Genomic DNA, 22,613 nt, shown 5'->3' with positions numbered 1-22,613 from the left:
TAAAGAAAAACTATTTACACATTTCCAACATGGACATAAAATCTTTCCATTCAAACTACTTTTCTCCATACCAAATTTAATGAAGTCATGAACTCCATCTAAATATTCTTTACTATTCCTTGATTTATTTATCCAACTTTTATCCATTGTAGGATAAAAATGACCGAACTTGCAACTTATCTAAAAATAAAAAAAATTATACAATCTATATTAATGCAATGAGTAAAAAATATCAGTCATTTCATAAAATTCAAAAAAATAACAGCTATTGTAGTTCATTATATAACTTGAAGACTCAAAAATACATCTAGATATGATATGATTTACATAGTAAATGCTTGCTATCATCAACTAATAGGTAAAGAAGGTCCTATCCCATTCAGAAAATAAATAAATTCTATAGGTCAATTATAGTAATCAAATGATATGCAACAAGAGCCGAAAAAAATTTCGACAGTATTTTTTTTAGTTCTCCCGTATAGGGAGAATAAAAAAAAAATACCGTCCGAAATTTTTTTCAATCCCTCAGCATACCATTTGATTATTGTAATGACCTATAGAATTACTCACATTTTCCAAACTATCCATACTGGACAATCAATTGACTAATGTACATAATTTTTTTATCCATACAAAAATAAATAAATATACGGATACAATAGACTATGTGCATTAATCAAAAGATGGGTCTATGATTCTATGCAATGCAATAGAATATGTATATTATTTTTCGATATTTTTTAAAAATATCACTATAATAATGTCACGAATTATATAATGAAGATGAGCTACAAACTAATACATGAAAATTTAACATGAATGTGGGGCACAGTGATATTTCTTAATATTTTTAAAATATTATTAAAATAATATCAAGGATCATATGATAAAGGTGAGATGCATAAAAAAAATAGTTAGTGTTTCTCATTATTTTTCTTTTCTCATTTTTTTTGATTTTATTAAGCACTGTCGATACGATAGCTTATTGCCTTAATCAACAATGAACATTGAAATACGGTCGGATTTTCAACCGCATCTCTCCTATCTAAAAAATCATTCTCCTGCAAAATTAAGTTCAATCATATATATATATATATATATATATATATGGTACAAAATACAGTATTTGGTGTCGCACTTTGATAGTGGCTAGAATCTATCTTTAGTTCGAGCAAACTAGTGAGAGAATGCTTTGCGAAGACCAAGAGGTAGGTAGTTGCATCATGGTAGGAAATCTATTCTTGTATATCTCGTTGTATATGGTCAGATATGTAGAACATTTTTTGAATGAAAATATCTTAGAAATTAGAATATATTTCCTTTATAATGATATAGTTCAACATTCATGTGGATATTCGTTAAGTTTTGATACAGGCCTAATTGTCACAGCTGGAACTAACAGGTTTTTTGGACCATTACAACTATGATTGTTGTAATTTCACTTGCATCTATTACAGTGCGTCTCCGATAACACGGGCCGAATGATCCCCTAGGGAAAACTCACTATAACCTATTTCAAGAACTTCCCCCCAGCAGTATAAAATAATCTAATTTCTCTATAAGAATCTCGTAAAGCATAAAGGGTCACACTTATGTAGACCGGCATGTATTCATAATAGAACGAGTTAACTGCATACACAACAATATGATCAATATAGTGACATAATAATGTTGTGAGAAGTATAATCCAATATATTTCATTAATTAACCATATGCTAATCAAAAATCCAAAAATAAGTGCAAGATAAGAAACTGATATATATGTTAAGTTTCCTGTCCAAATTGCAGTTTTTATTTTTTATTTTCCTTGCAGCAAAGCTCTACTAAAACAAAATATTTAAATGACATTCTTAGTGTAAATATTATTAAAGTACATAGTTTCTCAAATTATTTTTTTCCTCAAAATTTATATACTTCTTTCAAAGTATATCAATTGAAGTGGGGAAGGGAAAAAACACCTCTCTCTGGCACGACATCTGGTTAGGTGATCCACCATTGAAGGAAGTTCACCCAACTCTCTCCCAAATGCTGGGAATATCTCATGTATAAGTCGCAAACTTCATCAACAATCTCCCCACGTTAGAGGTAAACTTAAGCAGTAGAGGTAGAGAAGAGCTTGACAATCTTATGGCAAGACCGAACAACCTCACACACAAGGAAGAGTAAGAAACGGCTATCTATTTTTCATCAATGGTGGTGTAACATCACCACTCAGCAACTTATGGAAACTGCCTCTGCCAACAAAAAAAACTCCCGTGAAATCCCTCGGTTCCCCTTTCGTCGGGTTCTTCGAGGGAGAGAGAAAGGGAGAGGGCGAGAAGAAACCGGCAAATGCGCCGCGGAGACAAAATGGGAATTCCAAATTGATCTCCCTCCATCCCAGGATATCCCGACTTTTAATTATTTAATTAAGGAGGATACGATGGTATTTATGCTTGTTTGCTTTACAACATCAGGCCATCAAACAGAGCTATCATGGATGGCCAAAATCTATATGAATCAAATATTTGGTTTATCCTGATCAACATGGAATATTGCAAGAGTCGAAAAGAATAAAACCTAGATATTTCAGGACAAGATATCAAAGTCTGCGATGATATGGTATTTCCAAAGTTAGCAACTATGTATGGAGACATTGATTTAAAATTTTTAATCAAGATTCTATTAAAAATAAAAAGATAATTAAAAAAATCAACTGATATTATGCTATATCATATTGCTTAATATTTTGATACTTTTTTAATTTTCTTTTACTTAACTATGGAGGACCAAGATCCATCATGTCTCATATTTGGATTCGTAATCCTGCAAATCGATACAAAGAAAGCTATCGACCATACAAGTGATAATATAGGAACTTGATTACCAGATAAATGCTTGAACAATCAAACTCCTCTGGCCAGTTAGCAATCAAAAATAAGCTAAAAATTATCGAAAATTTGAGAAAAAAGAACTGGAAATCATCTGCTGCATGTATACTGTGCGGAAACAGAGAGCAATCAGCAAATCATATCTTATTTTTGGGCCTACGAATACAGCCGCCGGGAGGGAGGAGGGCCGGTGGGGTGGTTTCGAGGAGAGCAGACAGCGTACGACGTGGACGGCACGAGTGCGGCGTGGACGGACGCTGCAGCAGAGGGGAGCGGCGGACGGCGATGCGGCGTGGATGGCGGGTGCGGCACCGACGGCGGAGAATCGACGAAGATGGGGCTCGACGGAGATGGAGGAATGGGTGGGAGGGGACGGCGACAGATAGATTAGGACACAAAAGAATGGGGGTATTAATCGAACTTAACGACGCTTTTTAGCATCGTTAAATAATGACGCAAAAAAGTGTCGGTATTTTCTTTATTTAACGATATTTTTGCTGAAAGCGTCGGCGTTGAAAATAATGAAATTTTACGACGCTTTTAAGCGTCGTTGAAATACGATGCTTTTTAAAAGCGTCAGCAGGTCAGCGCAACCTGCCGACGCTTCTAAAAAGCGTCGGCAAAAAATAGTCGGTAACTACGTTTTTTACTGTAATGTTATTAATTAATTTAAATAATAAATAATTAAAATATTATTTCAAAAATTTTAAAGATGGATTATGAAATATTTTGATATCATACAAGTTAATATCAAGCTATATCTGTTTATATTAGCCGATTCAAATATAAATGAGACATATATTACACATTGGATATTGATGCAAACCAATATCTTGGTCGAGCTATCAGCCACAATAAAAACTGTGACGGATATATTTAGGTGAAGAATGCATGAGCTATTGCTTTGCTTAATAATTTTTGACATGACTAAATTAGGTTTTCAAGTCAATTGCTGATGCTGGTTGAGTCTCCTCGAAACAACACCAGGCTTAGGCCACTCCTCCCTTACCTCAAATGCATTACTTCATTCAGAAATAAATTGCTAACTAATTAATCAAAGTTTCAAACTCAGCATATCTGCAATTAATAGGTTGATCAAACTTTTCTTTGCTTTTTTTAACAAAAATTAGGAGAAAATGATATGTAGCAGAGAATTACATCATATAGCTTGAATCACTTTTTAGGGCAATCAGCAAATCAACTCAGAGCGTCAACTTTACCCGAGAGCTCAAATGATTTCCTGATGCTAGATCAATCCATATTAGATTATCAATCCCATGCGGCATCTTTTAATGTATCCAATTTGCAGCAGCAGAGAGCCTGCAATTTGTAACATGAACAACCTTTATGGTTCTAGCAAGAACAAGATGGTCAAAGCCTGAGCTTTAGGCCATTATCCTACTACGCCCATACTTCCCAACTGGTGTCTTGGTGCCGAATACAATCTATCAAGTAAATAAATACATAAAAGCCTATCATGTTAATATCTCTACTCTTCAGTAGAGGTGGGTGCAAGGTAAGATGTTTGTGCCAGGTCAGTTGAAGAATTAGACCATGGTTGCAACACATGAACATCACGGAACTATATACATACTCTGCATCACCTACTATGATAGTTGCTTAAGACCACATATTCGATCATGTGACATGCATTCACCTTCAAAGTTCAAAAGCAAAACATGGGATTAGAAAGGTCAAAAAAAGATTGCTCTCTTTGATCAAGCAGTGAAAGCAAAATAGAAATATGCAATAATATGATGGGATTGATCCGTGAGATATCTAACATTTCATCTGAGCAGCAAGGCAGTGGGTAAGCCTCCTTTAAGCCTCTTGGTTTGACTGCAACTCAATCCCTAACCATGTCCCATTTATCCTTCATTCTGAGGCATCATTATACACACTTGTGACATATATCGTACATATTTATCCCTATTTTATGCACAATGTATGTATTTTTTATATACTTCCTTTTGTTTTACGTACACTTAGAACATGCTTTGTATATAATCCTCATCGAACAAAAAATCGAGAAAAACAAATAGAAGACAGCCAAAAAGGGTCAAAAAAAGTGACTTTCCCATGACAGTTCTTGTTGGCCCAGTTGGTGTTAGTTGCTTGAAAAGAGAAATCCTTTGTGCACTTGGGCGCCGTAGAAAATCCGATGCGGAGTGCACCATTTTATTCCATTGATTTGCATAATCATCACTTTTCAATATATATTTAATATTTAAAATTTTATTTTTTCATTTAAAATTTTGAATGACGAAAATGCCTCTGCTTTTTGAAAAAAATTATGATGTTTATGTCCATTATGACATTCTGTGTGCAAAAAATTATAATTTGATATGTAGGATGTCATAATTTGTCGCAAAATATAGGATATCATAATTTGACATATAGGATGTCATAATTTTTTTCTAAAGAGCAGAGATTTTTTTTATTTAAAATTTTTAAATGAAAAAATAGAATTGCAGGGATTAAATGCTCGTTGAAATGTAGTTGGATAAAAATACCCCACTATTTTATGATATTTTAGATCATATTATGACATCCTGTGTACAGAAAGTCATAATTTAACGCAAATGTCATAATATACTATAGAATGTTATAATTTTTTTCAAAAAAAAAATATTTTTGTCATTCAAAATTTTAAATAAAAGAATAGAACTATAGACATTAATACGCATTAGAAAGTGGTGGCTACGTGGAGCAATCAGACAAAGTGGTGCACTCAATGTTAGATTTTCTACACCGCCAACGGTACACAAAGAAAAAATAACGCCATTTTTCTTGACCATGTTTTACCGTAGCCAATACCAGATCTAGATTAGGCCCAAGCTTATCACCGTAATCATCCATATTTAGCCTTAACATTCTTGACCATAGCAGGTATATCTTGCACCATTTATTCAAGTTGACCATCTGCTTGTCCAACAGTGTGCTTTTCGTAATGTCCATATAAGTGTGCCAGTCTACAGTAAAATAAGAATTTGGATAAATTATGTTCTTAGTTTCTAAACTAAATCGATTTTTTTTAATGATCTCTAAACTATAAAATCATAATTTTTGATCCTTAATCTTTTCAAATCATCTTAATATTATCCTTCGATCAATTTTCGATGACTTTCTCTAATCAATTTAGTTGTTTCTCGCTGAACCGATGCTTATGTGACCATTTTTTAAAGAAATGGTACTGATGTGATAAATTACAAATCGCAAAGCTATCAAGAAAAAAAAAAAAGAACAAAGAAGACTCAGGAGTTTTCTCCTTCCTTCCGACCACCTCTCTAGCCACACCCTCGCCCGCCCGATGCAACCCAACAACCAACACCCCCCCCCCCCCGCCCGCTCTGCCACACCCCCGCTTGTCCCAGTACCGCTGCGCCAGTGGGTTGTGTGTTGATGCCCTGCCCCGCCTCCATGTGCCCCACACTTCCACCCCCCCCCCCAACATCACCGCCAACTCAACAGGATGGAAAGCTTGGAGCGACGGAACAGGGAAGCTTAGACGACCCCACCACCCTGGAACCTCCTCCGCTTACGAGCACATCCTTGAAACCTTCATCGAGAAGCACGTCCTCCCACCTCCTTCCCATCCTCCTCCTCTCCCCTCTGTCGTCTTGCCTAATCCTCCCCTCTTCGCCGCCGCCGCCTCCTCCTCCTCCTATTCCTCATCGTCCCCACCCCTGCCGTCGCCTCCCTCCGTCAGCCTCTCGCTCTCCTGGTCGAAGGGGTGGCTACTGCTACTGCCGGCTGTGGTGCAGCTATGTGCGGAGGTGGAGAGACACCGAAGCTGGGTGCAGCATCGAAAAGAGATGGTGTGGCGGCTGAGCAGACTGGAGCAGCAGATGGAGACGGAGAAGGCAGGAAAAAACCAAGAGAAAGTGGAGGAGGTGGAGGCTAAGATCTGTTGCCGCCACCCCACCGTCTCCCAAGGCATTCTCTACCTCTACCATGGATGACTCCAATGCCGCTACCCCCACGACCCTCCGCACCCACCTGTGCATCATCAGTAGTGGCCCCACCTTCCACCCAACGGCGATCTACGCCGTGCGAGCCGGGCTCAAACCCATCATGTTCGAGGGCTAGATAGCCAACGACATCGCCGTCGATGGCCAGCTCACCACCACCACCGATGTCGAGAACTTTCTTGGATTTCTGAAGGGCATCCTCGGCTTCGAGCTCATGTACCGCTGCCGCATCCAGTCGCTCCGTTTCGACACCCACATCCTCTTCGAGACCATCACCACTGTTGACCTCATCGTCCATCCCTACCGTGTCCTCCCCTCCTCTATCACCATCGTAGAGGAGGGGGGCGGGGGTGCGAGCGCACAACCCATCGGCGTCGGAGTGGGCAGGGGTGCGATGGGGCCGGGGGGCACCAGGGCGAGCGAGGGTGCGGCCAGAGAGGGCGGTCGGGAGGAAGGAGAAGAAGAAAAATGAAAAATAATAATAATCATAATAAAATATTATTTTTTATGTGCTTTATTATGTGGCCGGATTTATAAAAAATAAAAAAAATAAAATATTATTTTTTTATTTTAGATCAACATCGTTGGCTATCGGTGACTGCCACGTAGGATTTTCGATGCGAGAAAAGCATCGAAAATAAGTGAAAGACAATATTAAAATGATTCAAAAAATTTAAAAATTTAAATTTAAATTTTTATAATTTAAAAATTATTTAAAAAAATTTGATATAGTTTAAAAATTATCGGTATAATTTATCCTAAGAATTTTAGGCATCTTTGTTTACCTGGGAAAAGTAGTGGGAACTTACCAGAGATTGAAACCAGTCTTTGTTCACTGTTTCATCTCTCCTCTCCTTTGTTAACACTTGTCTTCTCCTTTCCTTGAGGTCTCGTCAAGAATCATTTAATGGGACGACTTAGCGTAAGTGGGGTGCAAGAAGGTCAAAATCGAGGATATTGTCGAAGAGTTCTGGGTGAGCTCCACTTTTCACAACCCTTGCCATGGAGAACATTTGGCTTTTCCACGTCGACAGGATTGGTACACAGGGATCACGTCTAAGGTCCTAGGTGTGAGTACAGAAAGTAACAACTCTACTCGTTTGGATCCGAGTCGACCATTGTTAGCAAAAGTGGTCTATAAAGCTCAAAACATACAAAAGCTGACGAAGCATTACTTGTCTTTTTTTTTTAATCATCAAAGTATGAATTGGACTTACGTACAACAAAAGTCTATGAAGACCCCTATTCAGTAGATCAAAATAGGTATATGGATCAATAAAAAAAACATAGATATATGGAGGTAAGCTGGATCAGCTTAAGAGAATATTGGTGTAGAAAAGTTTGATCAGGCTTGAATTAATCCTGAAGAGTGGTAATAGGTTGAGAGTTGTGGTGATGATGTGAACCTGACTGATATTCAGGGATACAAGGCCTCCATTTTCCTTTAAAAAAAAAAAATAATAATAAAATAATTTATATGAAACATATTTTAAACAAAAGAGAAGTTTGTGCTAGAAGGGTGGTAGACGGCCATTTACGTGTAAGTTGATGTCCTCGTAAAGAAAAATATTTGTCACGTCTCAAATCTGGGACATAACACGACCATGCTACCAAGGGATGGAGCCCACGATAACACAAAGCCAATCCATCATAACATCTAAAATTCATCAAATAAAAAGATTCAATTTCATTATTCATCAAATAATTGAACAAATAATTGAACCAATATTGATTCAGAGCATCTAAATCTAAAAGCAAATACCAATCCGAATCTTAATATTTATAAATAACTACAAATCTGTGATTATAAAATAATTAAACTTCTTAAGCTTGCTATGCAGATCTTCAAGCCTGGATTTCTTTTGTCGATCCTAACATTATTCCTCTGTTCAAACAAAAAGAAAATAAAAAGAATATGAGCTACACTAGCCCAGTAAATAGAACTTGCGCTTCCTTATCGGATCAAGCATAAGTTTTTTATGATAATGCAATATTTAAAAAATAACATGCAATACAAAATAAAGCATTTCATAGAGCATATAACAAAATAAGTTATAAATTCATCATGCATGTATAAATCATGTATATTTCACAATCATGAATCGTAAATCATTTTCATCATGCATTCATGTCATATTTCAAAACATTGCTCACAGATATTCGTGCTAAGGTCACTATTATATCCGTGACTGGGCCATGTTTCTTAATCGACAGAGTTCTTAATTCATGTGCCAACTTTATACCCGCTGGCAGGGCCATATTTCGTATGGATGCTAGTTTCGGATGTCGACCTTCCCGAAGGAATTCATTCATAGCCATCTGAGAGCCTTTGAAATCATTATATCTTTTTCTTAAAGCATACATATACATAGACGGAAAAACAATAAAATTCATGCTCCATAATCATGCTATTTTCATAAGACATATTCATGAAATCAATGCTCATAATAAAATATGCTTTTTCATATCACATATGCTGATCCTTAATTTTATGAAAAATATGATTTCATCAATAACAATTTTTTGCATGAAAATATGATCATTTAAAAATAAATAAGGAGCATAAGATCTACTTACCTCATTCATCTTAGATCTTCAGACTTCGTTAGAAGAATCAGCTAATCCTATTTAAAATATTAAATTATTATCAAATTCTATTTCATAACTATAACAAGATTAAATCATAAAGAAAGAAGACTGTTGACCGGATGTGTTGGACCATTTAGATACCAGGGCAATTCAGGATCTCTGATCTGAGGGTCAGATTCAAGTGACTTGATCAAGAAATTATGAAGCATAGATTAGATCAAGATCAATCAATAGAGTTCATTAATAATAAATTTGAAAGATACTTGATATAATCAATGAGATTGACATACAGCACGGATATCAAAGCAACTTTGGATCATCTTGTTAGAGTCAACATGAGTTTCTAAAAGATGAAAGCATGACTTGATACAGGATTCATAGACCTTCTTAGAGAGAGAAAGTCAATCATGAGAGAGAAAGTTGAGAGAGAAAATGGAGAGAGAATCTTCGTATCCTTCAAAAGTGGTAATCATGATTGAGATCATCAGAGGTTATATCAGAGCGACTTAATATGGATTAACCATGATCAATGTTATCAATTTCGAATAAGGATCGGATCGGGATCCGATCTACTGCACTAATTTCAGAGCAGTCTCGGATTATCATATTTTCATCTCAAGTTTATCCTAAGATCTGTGATACAATCAGAGAGAGAGAATGACCCTAGAGAGATAAAATCCATAAAAAGAGATAAAAAGATCTAGAGAGAGAAAATAGAAAAAAATCTAGAGAGAGAAAATAGAGAGAGAAGGTAGAGAGAGGAGAGAGGAAAGAGAGAGAAAATTCTTTTTTTTTTCTTTTCCTTCTTCTTTTCTTTTTCTTTTTCCTTCTTCTTCTTTTTCTTTTCTTCTTCCCACGGTTGTCTTGGGCCGAAACAGGGGAAGACCGTGAGGTCCCCTTTGGTGGCCCAGGCTTCGACGAGATGGTGGCTTGGCCGGAGGTCCGGCAACGGCGGCCAACCATGCGAAGCCGGCTCGCGATGGGGTTCGGCCGGCAAGCTTTCTTTCTTTTTTTTTTCTCGAAAAACAGGGATTCGTCCCTTTTCTTCATGATTTCCGACCATTGGTAAGTCGCCGGTGGCCAAGCGCTCAAGGGAAGAGAGAGAGAGAGATGAGGGTCCGGTCTCAGGGATAAGACGCCGCAACCAGCGACGTCGGTGGCCGGAAAAGAGAGGAAAAATGTTTCGGCTAAACAGGGGTTTCACGTTTCATGGGGTTTTCGACGATCCCGACGGCCGGCGAGAAGTCTAAAATCATGGAAAGAAAGAAAAGAGGGAGAGGAAGAAAGATTAAACCCTTACCTGAACTCCGATGGCCTCTTCGACCTTCGATTTTCGACGAGCACAAGAAGAGGTGCCGCGGCTTCCAAGGGAAAATCAGAGAAGAACTCCGACGATCGTCGGTGACTGTTGTATCCTCTCTTAGAGGAGAGGAGGGGGTTCTTATAGGACTCGTCCTAGGATCTTTTAATGACCCTAGGATTTTGATTCCAATCGAGAGTCTTCTTCCTCTCTCTTTTTTTTTTTTTTTTCCTAAGTGGGGTTAGTGGGCTTTTGGCCCATTGGGCCGGGTTATCACAATGTTTGCTTTAGAAAAACTGTTCCCCACGAATAAGAATTGAGGCCTTTTGAGACATGAGCTTTCGTATTGGTCGGTGGCGTATTAGGGCCTGGTTTCATACATGTTCAGGCTAGGGAGAAAGCATGCGCAAGCGTAAAATTTGACAGAGCAGAAACGGGTGCAGAAAAACATACACTTGCGCAGAATTGCAACTTCACAATATAATATAGATTTTTTGATACATTTAGGTACCTGGTTCTAAAACATCAGAAGCTCACTGTAGCACAATTTCCTGCCAAAATTTTGATGGTTTATAGCTACATGAATTGTCAAATCCCAGCCTGTGTCATCATGTTAAAAGATTTTCTTCATTCAAGTCTGCGTGAATATAACTTTAAGCATCAAAATATGTTATTCAAAGATAACAGTGTACATCAACTGAAAACTTTTAATCTATAACAGAAACAAAAAAATTAACAAAACCAAGAGGAAAAGCCCTCCGATAAATAACATCGACATCCAAGAATCTACAGTAAGAACAAAAGAACGATAGCTAGTTTGGAAAGAATGTGTCCTAGGATGGTGAACATGGAAACAAACAGCACCAGATTCAGTAGTTTAACAAGGAATACTTTACACGTACAACAATCTTCCCCTTCTCGATCCCCAACTTTGCTCCTGTAACTAACCAGTGGCCCGGCGTATCTTCTGGTCCCTTTGACATCTCTGTCATGTCAACTATCTTTGCAAGTTTACTGAGCTGACTAGACTTGTCACTCGAAGATGATGTATCATCTGGACATGGTGCGAGAGTCTTGGACGGACTGTGATCCCACACTGATCTCCTTACGGTACACCCAGGAACTCTGGAGAATAATAGTTTGAGGTATAAGACACTCTTGGCACCAAAATCCCACACCCCCAACTGAGCCCCTGTCACAATGTAGACACCAGAAAGGTCCCCAATGTTAGTTTCAGTGTTCTCTATTGGTGCAGTGCTGACATGGGCAAAGTTCTTCCATTTGATTGGTTCAAACCAGCGGCTGTCCTGTTCTTCAGGGCCTTGCCATTTCGGTGGCCCAATTGCCACATGAGAGTCCCAGTGGGGTAGGAGAATCTTTGGAAGGGAAGCAAGGTGCTGTAAATGGATGGCCAGCCGGTTCTGCTTGCTTCCTTCCAGACACAGCCTGAGCCCAGTGACTGGTTTCCGACCAACAGATATCTGCATCCAATTTCCAACTTAAGTTAGCTGCTACTTAAGTTAGTTACTAGGCATGTAATTCCAACTTAAATGGGCTTCACGTTCACAAGACCTTCAAAAAAAAGTAAGATGTCAAGGGAAAAAATCCTTAAGAGATCATCAACCTCATGCAGAGAACATTATAAACTGTTAAAGTTCCATCAAATCAAGCTTTCCATGATTTCCAATCCACTTGTACACCACATGCCAAGCATAGTGATGGTATAGTTGAATTTGGGGAGTCCTGTATCATTGGATATTTATATTTTCCTATCTGAACAGTAACAATGAAAAATTTTTGGACATCAAATTCTTAAGCATATTGCAATATTACCAAGAAGCTGGTTCTGTTTGAGACAGCAGCTCAGCAGTCTACTTCAAGAAAAATATATCTGTGAGCTGAGATGTCAGCCCTCCACTAGTAAATAGTCTGATCCACAAGCCACATCATACAGGACCATGTCTCTTCCACTCCAATTTATTACACCCATCTGACATGGCTTGAGGACACTGACTGACAGGCTAATGGGACCTGAGCATATTTGCTCATAAAGATGTAGCTTGATTGAAACAGAAAGCTGAGATGCTCCCTCCAGGTTATTCTTTACAGATGCCAACGGTATCCTTCTAAATAACTACACCCTCAATATTCATGAAGTTGATCCCAAATAGTTAGGAGGTGGTACAGAGATTAATAGGGGGTTTTTGGAAAAGGGGTCTCTTTGCAAGTGACCATGGAGACTGGAGAACCTAACAGATATTGGAAAAGATTTGTTAAAGAAATACAGGTGAAGGAAGTAAGACAATAGAAAAACAATTAATCTTACCTCTATTTTCTCTTTAGAGAGTTTGCCATACCAACAAAAGTTTGTTTTATGGTTATAGAGTCATGGTTGTTAAAGGCAAAAATATTTTCCTTCTAGCTTGACTGTTCGACTGGTCAGTAAACATTGAAAGACCAATTTCCAACTTGTGAATAGAAGCAACATTTGAAACAATTATTGTTAATGAAAATGTTGTGAGAACTTCCTCAAAAAAAAAAAGAAAATGGTGAGGAAGTGATGAAAAACTGAATTCAGAAGGGAACCATTAGATCAAGAAATTAAGAGAGATGTAGACCTTTTACATCTGTGTCTCTTACCTCTTCAGAAAAAAGTGGATTTGGACATTCTGTGGTTTGGAAGAATATCGGTTGAGAGCTTCCTTCAATTGAAGCTCATGAATACAAGTCTACTAAGTACCAAGAGGCTGGCTAACCGATAAGAAAATTCAGCTTTGCCCCTTCAGCCTTCCACAAAAATATATAATGAAGCAACTGCATCACACACCTAGAAGAATGGGCATTTTTGGAACTAGCTATTCATCATAAATTGGAACTGCCATGAAGAACATCACAAACTGGGGATGTGGATGTTGGATGTGCTGGAAAATATTTCATTTTAAAGGTCTTGTCCTACAAGCAAATAGGAAGTCTCTTAATCCATATCTGGTTTAGTGCTAATGATTTACAGTTATTTGTTATGTTTTATATATCATGAATTTGAATTTCTTCTTATTCAGTGTGAAAGAAGTTAATATTTGGTACCCATACCTACTATAAATCTTTTCTTTGGGGAAAAAGCTACTGTGTGAAAATAGTTGTTTTTCATAAGCTGAATTGTGAATATATATAAGCACAGATTTAGGAAGGATGATGAAGGACAATCCTGAGCTACAAGAAGACTGTTGTTGAAATTAGCTAGGGTAATGGTAACCATCTGCAATTGATACAGATGAATTACACAGAACCTATTATTAAGAAATTTCACAGTAAGAATACTTTGTACCTGCTCTGAGCTGATATACAGCTTGGGGCCCATCAAACTAAACTGAAGCGAAGGGCATACAGGTTCCTTTCTCTGGTGACCAGGAATACTAGATGGTGCTGGAGCCCAAACTCGCTGCATTTGAAACTCCAGGAAATACTGCAGCTCCTCTATAGGAGGCTTATCTGAAAAAAATGATAACACAAGTATAAAGGCGTCATGCCACCTAATGCTCCAGCTAATGATGCAAAAATGGGCTTGCACAGGTTAAAATCATAAACATATAGATAATCCAGCAGTGCATGAAAAAGAACATGTCAATGAGGAACCAGAAATATAAGAATTCTTACACTCCAAATATAGATCAATTGCACGAGCCAAATACTGGATTCCGGGAAGTCCATTTAAAAGAGAAACAATGGGTATAAAGGTCATGTTAATAACATCTGGTGCTGAAGGAACAGTGTTCTTCCACTCATCATGATTTTGAACAAGATCATCACCACCTCTTCTTCTAAAGATTACTGTAACATCCTGCAGAAGAAGTAAAAGCACTTAAGCAAAGCAAAGCAGCAAAAAAAAAAAAACAGAAGAATTTTCAAAAATCAATACCATTGTTTGTAAAACTTCTTCTCAAATAGCTAGAGAAGATCACCACACACCTGTTTGGACAGTACATGAGCAAACAAAGCATATGCCCAAACATGTGCAGCTAGGCCCGTAAACTAGTCAAGTTTCGGTCAGATCACAGTCAATCCAGCAATCCATTGGTTCAGCAAAAAGGCATCTTAAGCCTGACTGGCCAGGAACAAGATATCTGTCGCACTGCAAACAAGCCAAGCCAAGCTTTAGGTTGCTCAGGCCTAGCTTGGCTTGTTGTATGAGAGACGTGTTTGAACTCAAACCAAGGTCAAGCAAAGCTTAACCACAAATATTCAAGATTGGTTCATTTCCTATTTGAACAAGCTTGAATGAGCCCCTTATTGAGCTGAGCTGGAGCTTATCCTCATTTTTGCAACTCTGGACTCTTCAGGCTTGGCTCATCGACAAACTGAGTTAAATTAAGTTTGAGTTTGCATGTTTTCTAATTGAACTAGATCAAATAAACCTATTATAGAGTGGAGCGCTAGCTGTTCATGCAGTCTAATTTATTTACAGCCTTAGATGTGCAAACGCCAAATGTCACCAACTGGACACACCAAAGATACTAAAAGATTGCTCACTGATGAAACAATTAGCTTGCCCACCACTAGATTAGAGATAATGATGAAACCAGGATTATCATGGAAAGGACAAACGAAAGAGTGGCACAAAAGGCAATCATATCAATTGTTAAGCGGAAAATAGAAGTGAATTGGCTGTGGTGCAGCAACAAGCTAACTAATCATATGCAGCATAAACAATATTAGTCTATGAAACAGTTATCAAAAAGAAAAAAAACTGCCAAAGCTGATGATGAAACTGAAATTCAAGTCCATAACAGTAAGCTGGAAATCTTGTTATGAGGCAGAGGCTCAACAATAATTGGGCACAGAAGTAGTATGAGATAATATAAATTAGATAGTACAAATTAAATCAACAGAGTAATTTAAATCAAATAGGAAGACCTAAAAAGTAACGGCAAGGTTTAAGGTCTTTTGTATCCGGAAGTGTGCAATCAAATGAAGTTACATAAGATCAAAAGAATCAGCTACTCTCATGTGTCACATGTAAAATAAGAGTATGTAACTATCACAAATGAAAATACACACACACACAAAAACAAAAACAAAAACAAAAACAAAAAAAAAACTTTTGGCCAATATATGGCTGAAGATAATTAGATTAATTCTTAAATTTCTGAATCATCAACAAAACAAAGTTTGCCATGTCGGTATCAAACCCCATACTGGTGCAATTCTACTATAGTGTCCGTATGCGGTATAGTGTGGTATGCCCATATCGGCATAGGGCTGTTTGGCATACCGGTATGGTACGGTATGGGGCATACCGCCCGATATGGGGTGGTATGGCGAACCATAAGTCTTTACCTAATTCCCTGCAATATATTACCTACCGCACAACTCTTGTGACAAAGTAACATGGAGGGGATAAATTGGAATACTAGAAATCTATATAGTTACCTCCTTTCCGCTTAGATGTGGAACACTTGATGGATATGACTGCATGTCACGGTTGTTAAGAAGAGATGGATCTGCAATCTGTGCATTTGAGTGGATATTAGCATTGTATGACAAACAAATTTCTCATGCAATACGTTATGATTTATGCATCTGAAATAGCAAAAGACACTGACCTTGTCCTCGTAATTAAAGACAGCATTCGACTGGTTTTCCAAGTTTAAAAATCTTTGGTCCCCAATGTCTTTCACATACTTTTCAATGTCAGATGCTGACAATTGAGATGAATGGTGCTGCTTAATATATATTTCATCTTTCCTCCAATAGTCACAGATGTAACAATGTGGGTACCGAAATTCTCGATAAAGCTGAACAAAGAACAGGCAAGAGTAACTTGATGACTGAGGGGAGAGAGGGGGGAGAGATAAAGAGAGAGAGAGAGAGAGAGAGAGAGAGAGAGAGAGAGAACTAATTAAGAAAAAACTCAACAGGTAGATTTGATGCCTTCTCTTAAGATATTATTAGAGATTTTCCATGACTACAAGGTGACAAGTAGCATGGAACACTAAAAGATCCAGAAATATTCCCATTATGGAGATTCTATTTCCAAGACTAAACTATGGTGACAATAAATAAACACAGTGCGTCAAGTTTATTACCTACTAACCTAGCCAAAGATGATGGATCCCAGCTCCGTGGAACAGCACGCCTGACATCTTCTCGCAACACCAATTCAGCATTCATAAGTATAACTTTATATAGAGGCATAAAATAACCATTCATTGCAAGGGCTTTTGTTGCTGCAGCATCAATTTTCCAAGAGCCAGTAAAACTGAACATGGAATTGAAACTGCCAAGAGGTACATTCTCGGATAACCCTGACTTGTTATTAAAATATTCAGCCATCTGAGGACAGATAGAAACAATGGCAATTAGTATTTGAATATAGAGGAGTATGTCACACGCAAAATAGATACATAAGATGCAGTGATTGATCACACATGATAACTGTATTCGATATAATGAAAAATATATTATTAAATAGATAATGATATTATGATATCGTATGTTACTATGCTGTGTAAATACTAAAGGAAACCTGGGTAGTATATGAAACAAATATTAGTTTGTCATGTGACTGAACTGCAAAGAACAACAGGCAAAAGTTAACATTATAAACACTCATATTTATGGTGTTTATAGTTAAATGCAAATTAAATTGTAGACGCATGTTACCATTCTCACCTATACTGGTTTCTTTGAAAAATAACATACTTTTCAGTTTAATCCAGCTTAAGGTCACATTATTCAGGATATGTTCCATTATCTTTGAGGACTTATATTTGAAGGCCTACAGGGATTAAAATTCTAAAATGCCTACATTCAATAGTTATCAACAAATTCTGCTGGAATCTTGGCCAAAAAAAGGCACCATCAATTAAGTAGTCCTCGCAGTTCCTATCAAGGGCAGATCCAGAGCGAGCCCAGGCAGATGCTATGCCTTGCCACCCCAGTAAAATATTTTCCATATATAACCAGTGCATGCACACCCCCCCCCCCCCCACCCCCCAAATGCACGATAAAGTTGTGAAAGACCAGCCCAGACAGATAACTTCTCAACTTCACTCCTATAATTTGTGCATGTGAGAGTATTCTTCTTTTTCCTCAAAATTTGTGGCACCAACAAGGATTTTCAATTTTAAACTGGTCTGAATTCCTATTTGGTAAACCGGGCGAGCATGGTATTCTTCTTGTGAAAAACCTTCTTTGATCTGGTTATCCAATGTGCTCCTCAGCAAAACAAAACATCCTCAGCCTCTTTATGGTTAGAAACAGAATGCCCTCAGCCTCTGTACAGTTAGAAACTGAATGTCCTCAGCCTTTTTACGGTTAGAAACTGAATGTCCTCTTTATGGTTAGAGACACAAGGTCTTTTCCTTTCCTATGTTAAGAAACTCTACAAGTACCTTACATCACACCATTTTTGGGGAGGAGTGAGAGGTCGAGAGGGAAGAGTAACAATCCCTCTCCTAAAGGAACATGCCCAGGAAAAAAGGCTAAATTACTGTTGCTCTAATCTCAAACTGTTATGTGGGAGCTTGCCAATGTTATATGAGGCTAAACTCAAGTTTGGGTCAGTATAGACCCTATACCTCCCTGCACCAAGGTGTCTCGCTATGTACGAAGGCATACCGAGGTGTGTAACAACTCGTATCAAGGCATACCCAGATAAAAGGTGAGAAAAATGATTAGATAGCTATTTTGGTATAGGGTAAATATCATACCATACTGACCATACCATACTAAACTAGTAAGATACCGGTACGATACCTGGTATCAAGATTGCGGACCTTGCTCAATGGGTTATCAAAAAATGCGACTCATGTGATGAGTTCCCCCATTTTGTTGCTATTTTGAAATAATACTAAATTAAGTATATTAACATTAATTGAAGAACAGACTGGTTTATTAGGACTGGCCAAGTAGAGTTCAGAAGAAAGTAATCTGAAATGATCATAGAACAGGTGGTTATTGGTTGAATATTTTCAGGTAACGGTTTAACTACCTATTATAATTGTTCTTGATAAGGTTCCAAAAAACTCTTTAATTTGTTCATATGCTATCAATTGATTGTATACAACCTTTGCCCATATTCAATCTTGATTGGACATATTTAAGTTCAAACTTATTTATTACATCCTATAAAAAATTCATATCATCCTATACGGAGTCCTTGTTTTGCTTTGGTCTTCCTATAACTCTTGTACAAAAATGCATAATATGATTAATCTACATACATATGAATTAATTGGTTACATTGCATGATTTATATCATTAATCATGTAGTATATTTTGGACACACAGACATACAACTTGGATTCAATATGGATCTCAAATACCACTTGGATTCTATATACATATGAATGTGATACTTAGAACTAACTTAAATTTGGAATCTAAAATGAACCCAAATCTCAATCCATTTGTCTATAAATAAAAGTTTTAGGGAAACAATGTCCAGTGCAACTTTGATAATTTTAAGGCACCTTTTTATCTATATTATATTCTTTGTTTAATGTTATAGTGCATGTTGTTGGTCCGGAGAGGAAAAACCCTAGAACCGCCATTGGTACCTATTTCTCTGGATGTCTAAATAAGCTCTCTATTATGCTAAAATTTGGTCCAGCTCCTCGGTATCTTTTTAAAAAACTTGAAGTGCTGATTAGGTAGTAACATTGTTATGCTAAAGTCTGGTTCAATAGGTGTCTTGTTAGAACCTCAACTTTATGTTGGCTAAACAAATATTGTTGATCTTGAATAAATCAAAACACCCAATTGGAGTCATTCTACAAATCAAAAATTCTTCTAAACTTTAATTTTCAAATTAATTTGGTATTTTAGAACCAGTAACACATTCTAATGGTTTCCGAATATCAGATTAATCTTGAGGCATTTATATCTTCCAGCATTACAAAGATGCAGATTGACAAAAGCTATGATCAACCACATGAACTACAACATTTTGCCCAAACAGACCAGATCAACTCACAAAAGTAGACCAACCAATGGAAATAGATCAAGTATCACTAGTGCTAATGGTTTTGGCTCGGGTTTGTAGCCATTGGAATGGGAATCTGATGCAAATCATTCGACCTGTTCCCACTTCTGCCCTGGACAACTTTAAAAAAGACCCTTCAGCCTGAAGATATAAGGAATCCGAATTGGATCGAACAACTAATAAAAAATTAAGGATGTTAAAGATATTTAATAATAATTGCCAAAACATGATATAAAAGCATAAGAATTATAGATTCATAATCTCTTTGATTTTCATGCCATGGTTTATTTACATATGTTGAATGAAATAATCCCCCATATTTCCCCAAATTATCTAGCAAATATTTCAAACCATGAATTACTTGAAGTAAACAACCAGCATCTTATAAGTTGTAACATTGAAGATTTTCCAGAAACAATAGCACAGAGTTTTCAGTGCCTCACTCTGCAGTTCAAGTCATCCAATCTGGTATCCTTTAGAACTAGTTATATAAAGGCGTGCAAGGGTCCACATCCACAGAACAGCACTGAATAATTCAAATTATTATTCAGTCTATCACTGCAAAGCAAGGGAGCACCTTTACTGCTTCAATGTTCCTATTTAAAATTAAAGTAAGCAGATCCCATAGCAGCTTGTGTAGCACGCTGCGTGTATCTAAGTATCATACATCTCGCATTGGTTAGGATCCATGATACCTACTAATCTTAACCAAAATCCAGCCTACTAAGTAGGAAACACATCAAAACTAAAGTAGCACAAGGCTCAAGTGACCTTGTTATGATTACTCTCGTTTATGTTTTTCTCCTTCTTCATGATCATATCTGAAACATGCCTCTTATGTTAATGTGGCCATATAATCACTCCCACTTGAACCACCACCTTTACAACTGCACACTGAAACAACAATATTTATCAAGCACTTGATAAACTCTCACCAACTGATGAAGCAGAAATTGTAACGACTAATGCAGAACCAAGTGATTCCAACATTGCTTTGAGTGGTGATAAAAATGTTATAAATTTAACCTCTGAAGAGCAACAGATCATTCTACAAGGTGAAAAATCCTATTGCTCAAATCATATACAAATTACCCTTCCAAAAGAGATTGTCAGAGACTGGACCATTAGTTCACTCAAACAATGTGTCATCGATATTTGTCAATGACCACTGGAGACTTTGATTATCTTTCAGTAGTAAGTTTTGAACCTGTGAGACAGCATCTTCAGCAAAAGCTTAATTGTTGTTCACTAACATTTCCTTGATGTGATGAGCCTGACATTCTAAAACATGTTTTTAACTTCTATCATGTACTGTGACAAGCAGGCTTTCTATGTATTGGTAAAGCATCAATCTGGAACTCTAGACCTTCTAAAGACAAGTTCATCCTTTGTCCAGTTCGACACAGTCCATTGAGGGTAATTTGCATGTCTGTAGCACTACAATTTTGCTGGTCGATAGCATGAAGCATATTGCAACTCACGCATTCATCTTGTGACCTCTCTTCAGAAGCTCAACATTTCATGATGACCCGGATTTCTGTAGGAAATTATCCTGAGACCCTGTAAAGGTTAAGGGTTTTAAAGCACAATCTCATCTTTACAGCCAGACGGATATAATTTTGACCATCTTCTAGTTGTGATGCAAAACTTATATTTCTCCAAAAGAATTCTCATACTTTGTCACTATATTCATAACAGTGCCACCACTAAACATATGCTCCTTCCAATTCTAAGACATCACCCACGTATCAAGCCTTCTTCATTCACCCTATATGGAGATCAAACTCATGCCAGGATCACGATTACAGGACATGCTGTAATTTACGATAATAAAGCCAATGCATAACCAGCTAAAATCTATGTCTGTGGGGCGATGGGAGAAGGGAAGGAAAGAAATAACAGTTTAACAACTGTGCCAACATAAACAAGAAGGCTCAGATATCCCAAGATTACTATGATAATTTAAAGAAAATAAAGAAGAAAAAGATTAAAATTCGAGACTAGCTCGGTCTAATCAGAACAAAATACCGCCGAAAGTTAATTGAAAACAGACCAGAAGCAACCTAGCAAAGCAACCAAAACCCATCAACATCTATCCAAGAAAGAACACAACTTCGAGTCCAGACAGACCCAGATCGGGAAAAAGAAGAAACCGAGAGATCGAATTAATTTGACTTACTTGCTGAAAGCTATACGCCGGCGTGGTCTCCGCCTGGCCCTGCTCCCTAAAGATATCGATATCCCAGGAGACATCGGGGAGGACGACGTCGCCGTCGTCGGAGATCACGAAGTCCCTGGTGCGTCCTTCGTCGACAAGCACGAGCCGGGAGCCGGGGGCGCCCTTGCAGTAGAGGAGGCGGGTGTCGGAGGTAACATCGAAGCCCCGGCCGAGGGCCTGGACGGCGTTAGAGAGCGTCGCGATCAGCGCGTTGGAGCTCGCCGGCGGCAGCTGCGAACTCTCCATGGCAACCGGTGGGGGACAGGAAGGGCTTGCTCTCATCTCTCCGGTGGAAGTGGGAACCTCCGCATCTCTCGTTATTAATACAAGTAACAATTATTATTATCGTTGAGATCGAAGAACGGAGGGCGGGGGAACAGGGGGGGGCCGGGGGGGTTTTGTGTTTTGTTCTTGCCTTCTTCCCTCGAGTCGACCGGGCTTCCAAGGCAGACAGGACAGAGAAAGAAAGGCGAATGGACGGATCTCCGGTGCGGGCTTTTTGACCGATTGGATTGATTGATTGTAATAAAAAAGACGCGTTTTCTAGAGGGGGATTAGGAGTTGACCGGTCCATCGATCAAACTAAGCTCGTGATACTTTATCTTTCTTTGCAACCTGTCTGTCTGTAGCGTCCATCTGCCGTCTGCTAGCACGCAAACTCGATGTTCCACCATCAACCTAA

General features: G+C 37.9%; 1 protein-coding gene across 1 annotated transcript; it reads right to left on the bottom strand.

Annotated features, from left to right (window-relative positions):
* Window positions 1-11,378: 11,378 nt before the first annotated feature.
* Window positions 11,379-22,406, bottom strand: LOC105047468 (MACPF domain-containing protein CAD1). The gene is given in 8 exon segments (XM_010926398.4): window positions 11,379-12,211; window positions 14,056-14,219; window positions 14,385-14,568; window positions 16,158-16,235; window positions 16,331-16,470; window positions 16,473-16,522; window positions 16,822-17,060; window positions 21,893-22,406. Coding segments are annotated over 8 exon segments (1,788 nt in total). The 5' UTR covers window positions 22,214-22,406; the 3' UTR covers window positions 11,379-11,599.
* Window positions 22,407-22,613: the final 207 nt, after the last annotated feature.

The sequence above is a fragment of the Elaeis guineensis genome, chromosome 6 (assembly GCF_000442705.2).
Source record: "Elaeis guineensis isolate ETL-2024a chromosome 6, EG11, whole genome shotgun sequence".
NCBI classification, from domain to species: Eukaryota; Viridiplantae; Streptophyta; class Magnoliopsida; order Arecales; family Arecaceae; genus Elaeis; species Elaeis guineensis.
This window is presented reverse-complemented; position numbering and strand designations above follow the sequence as displayed.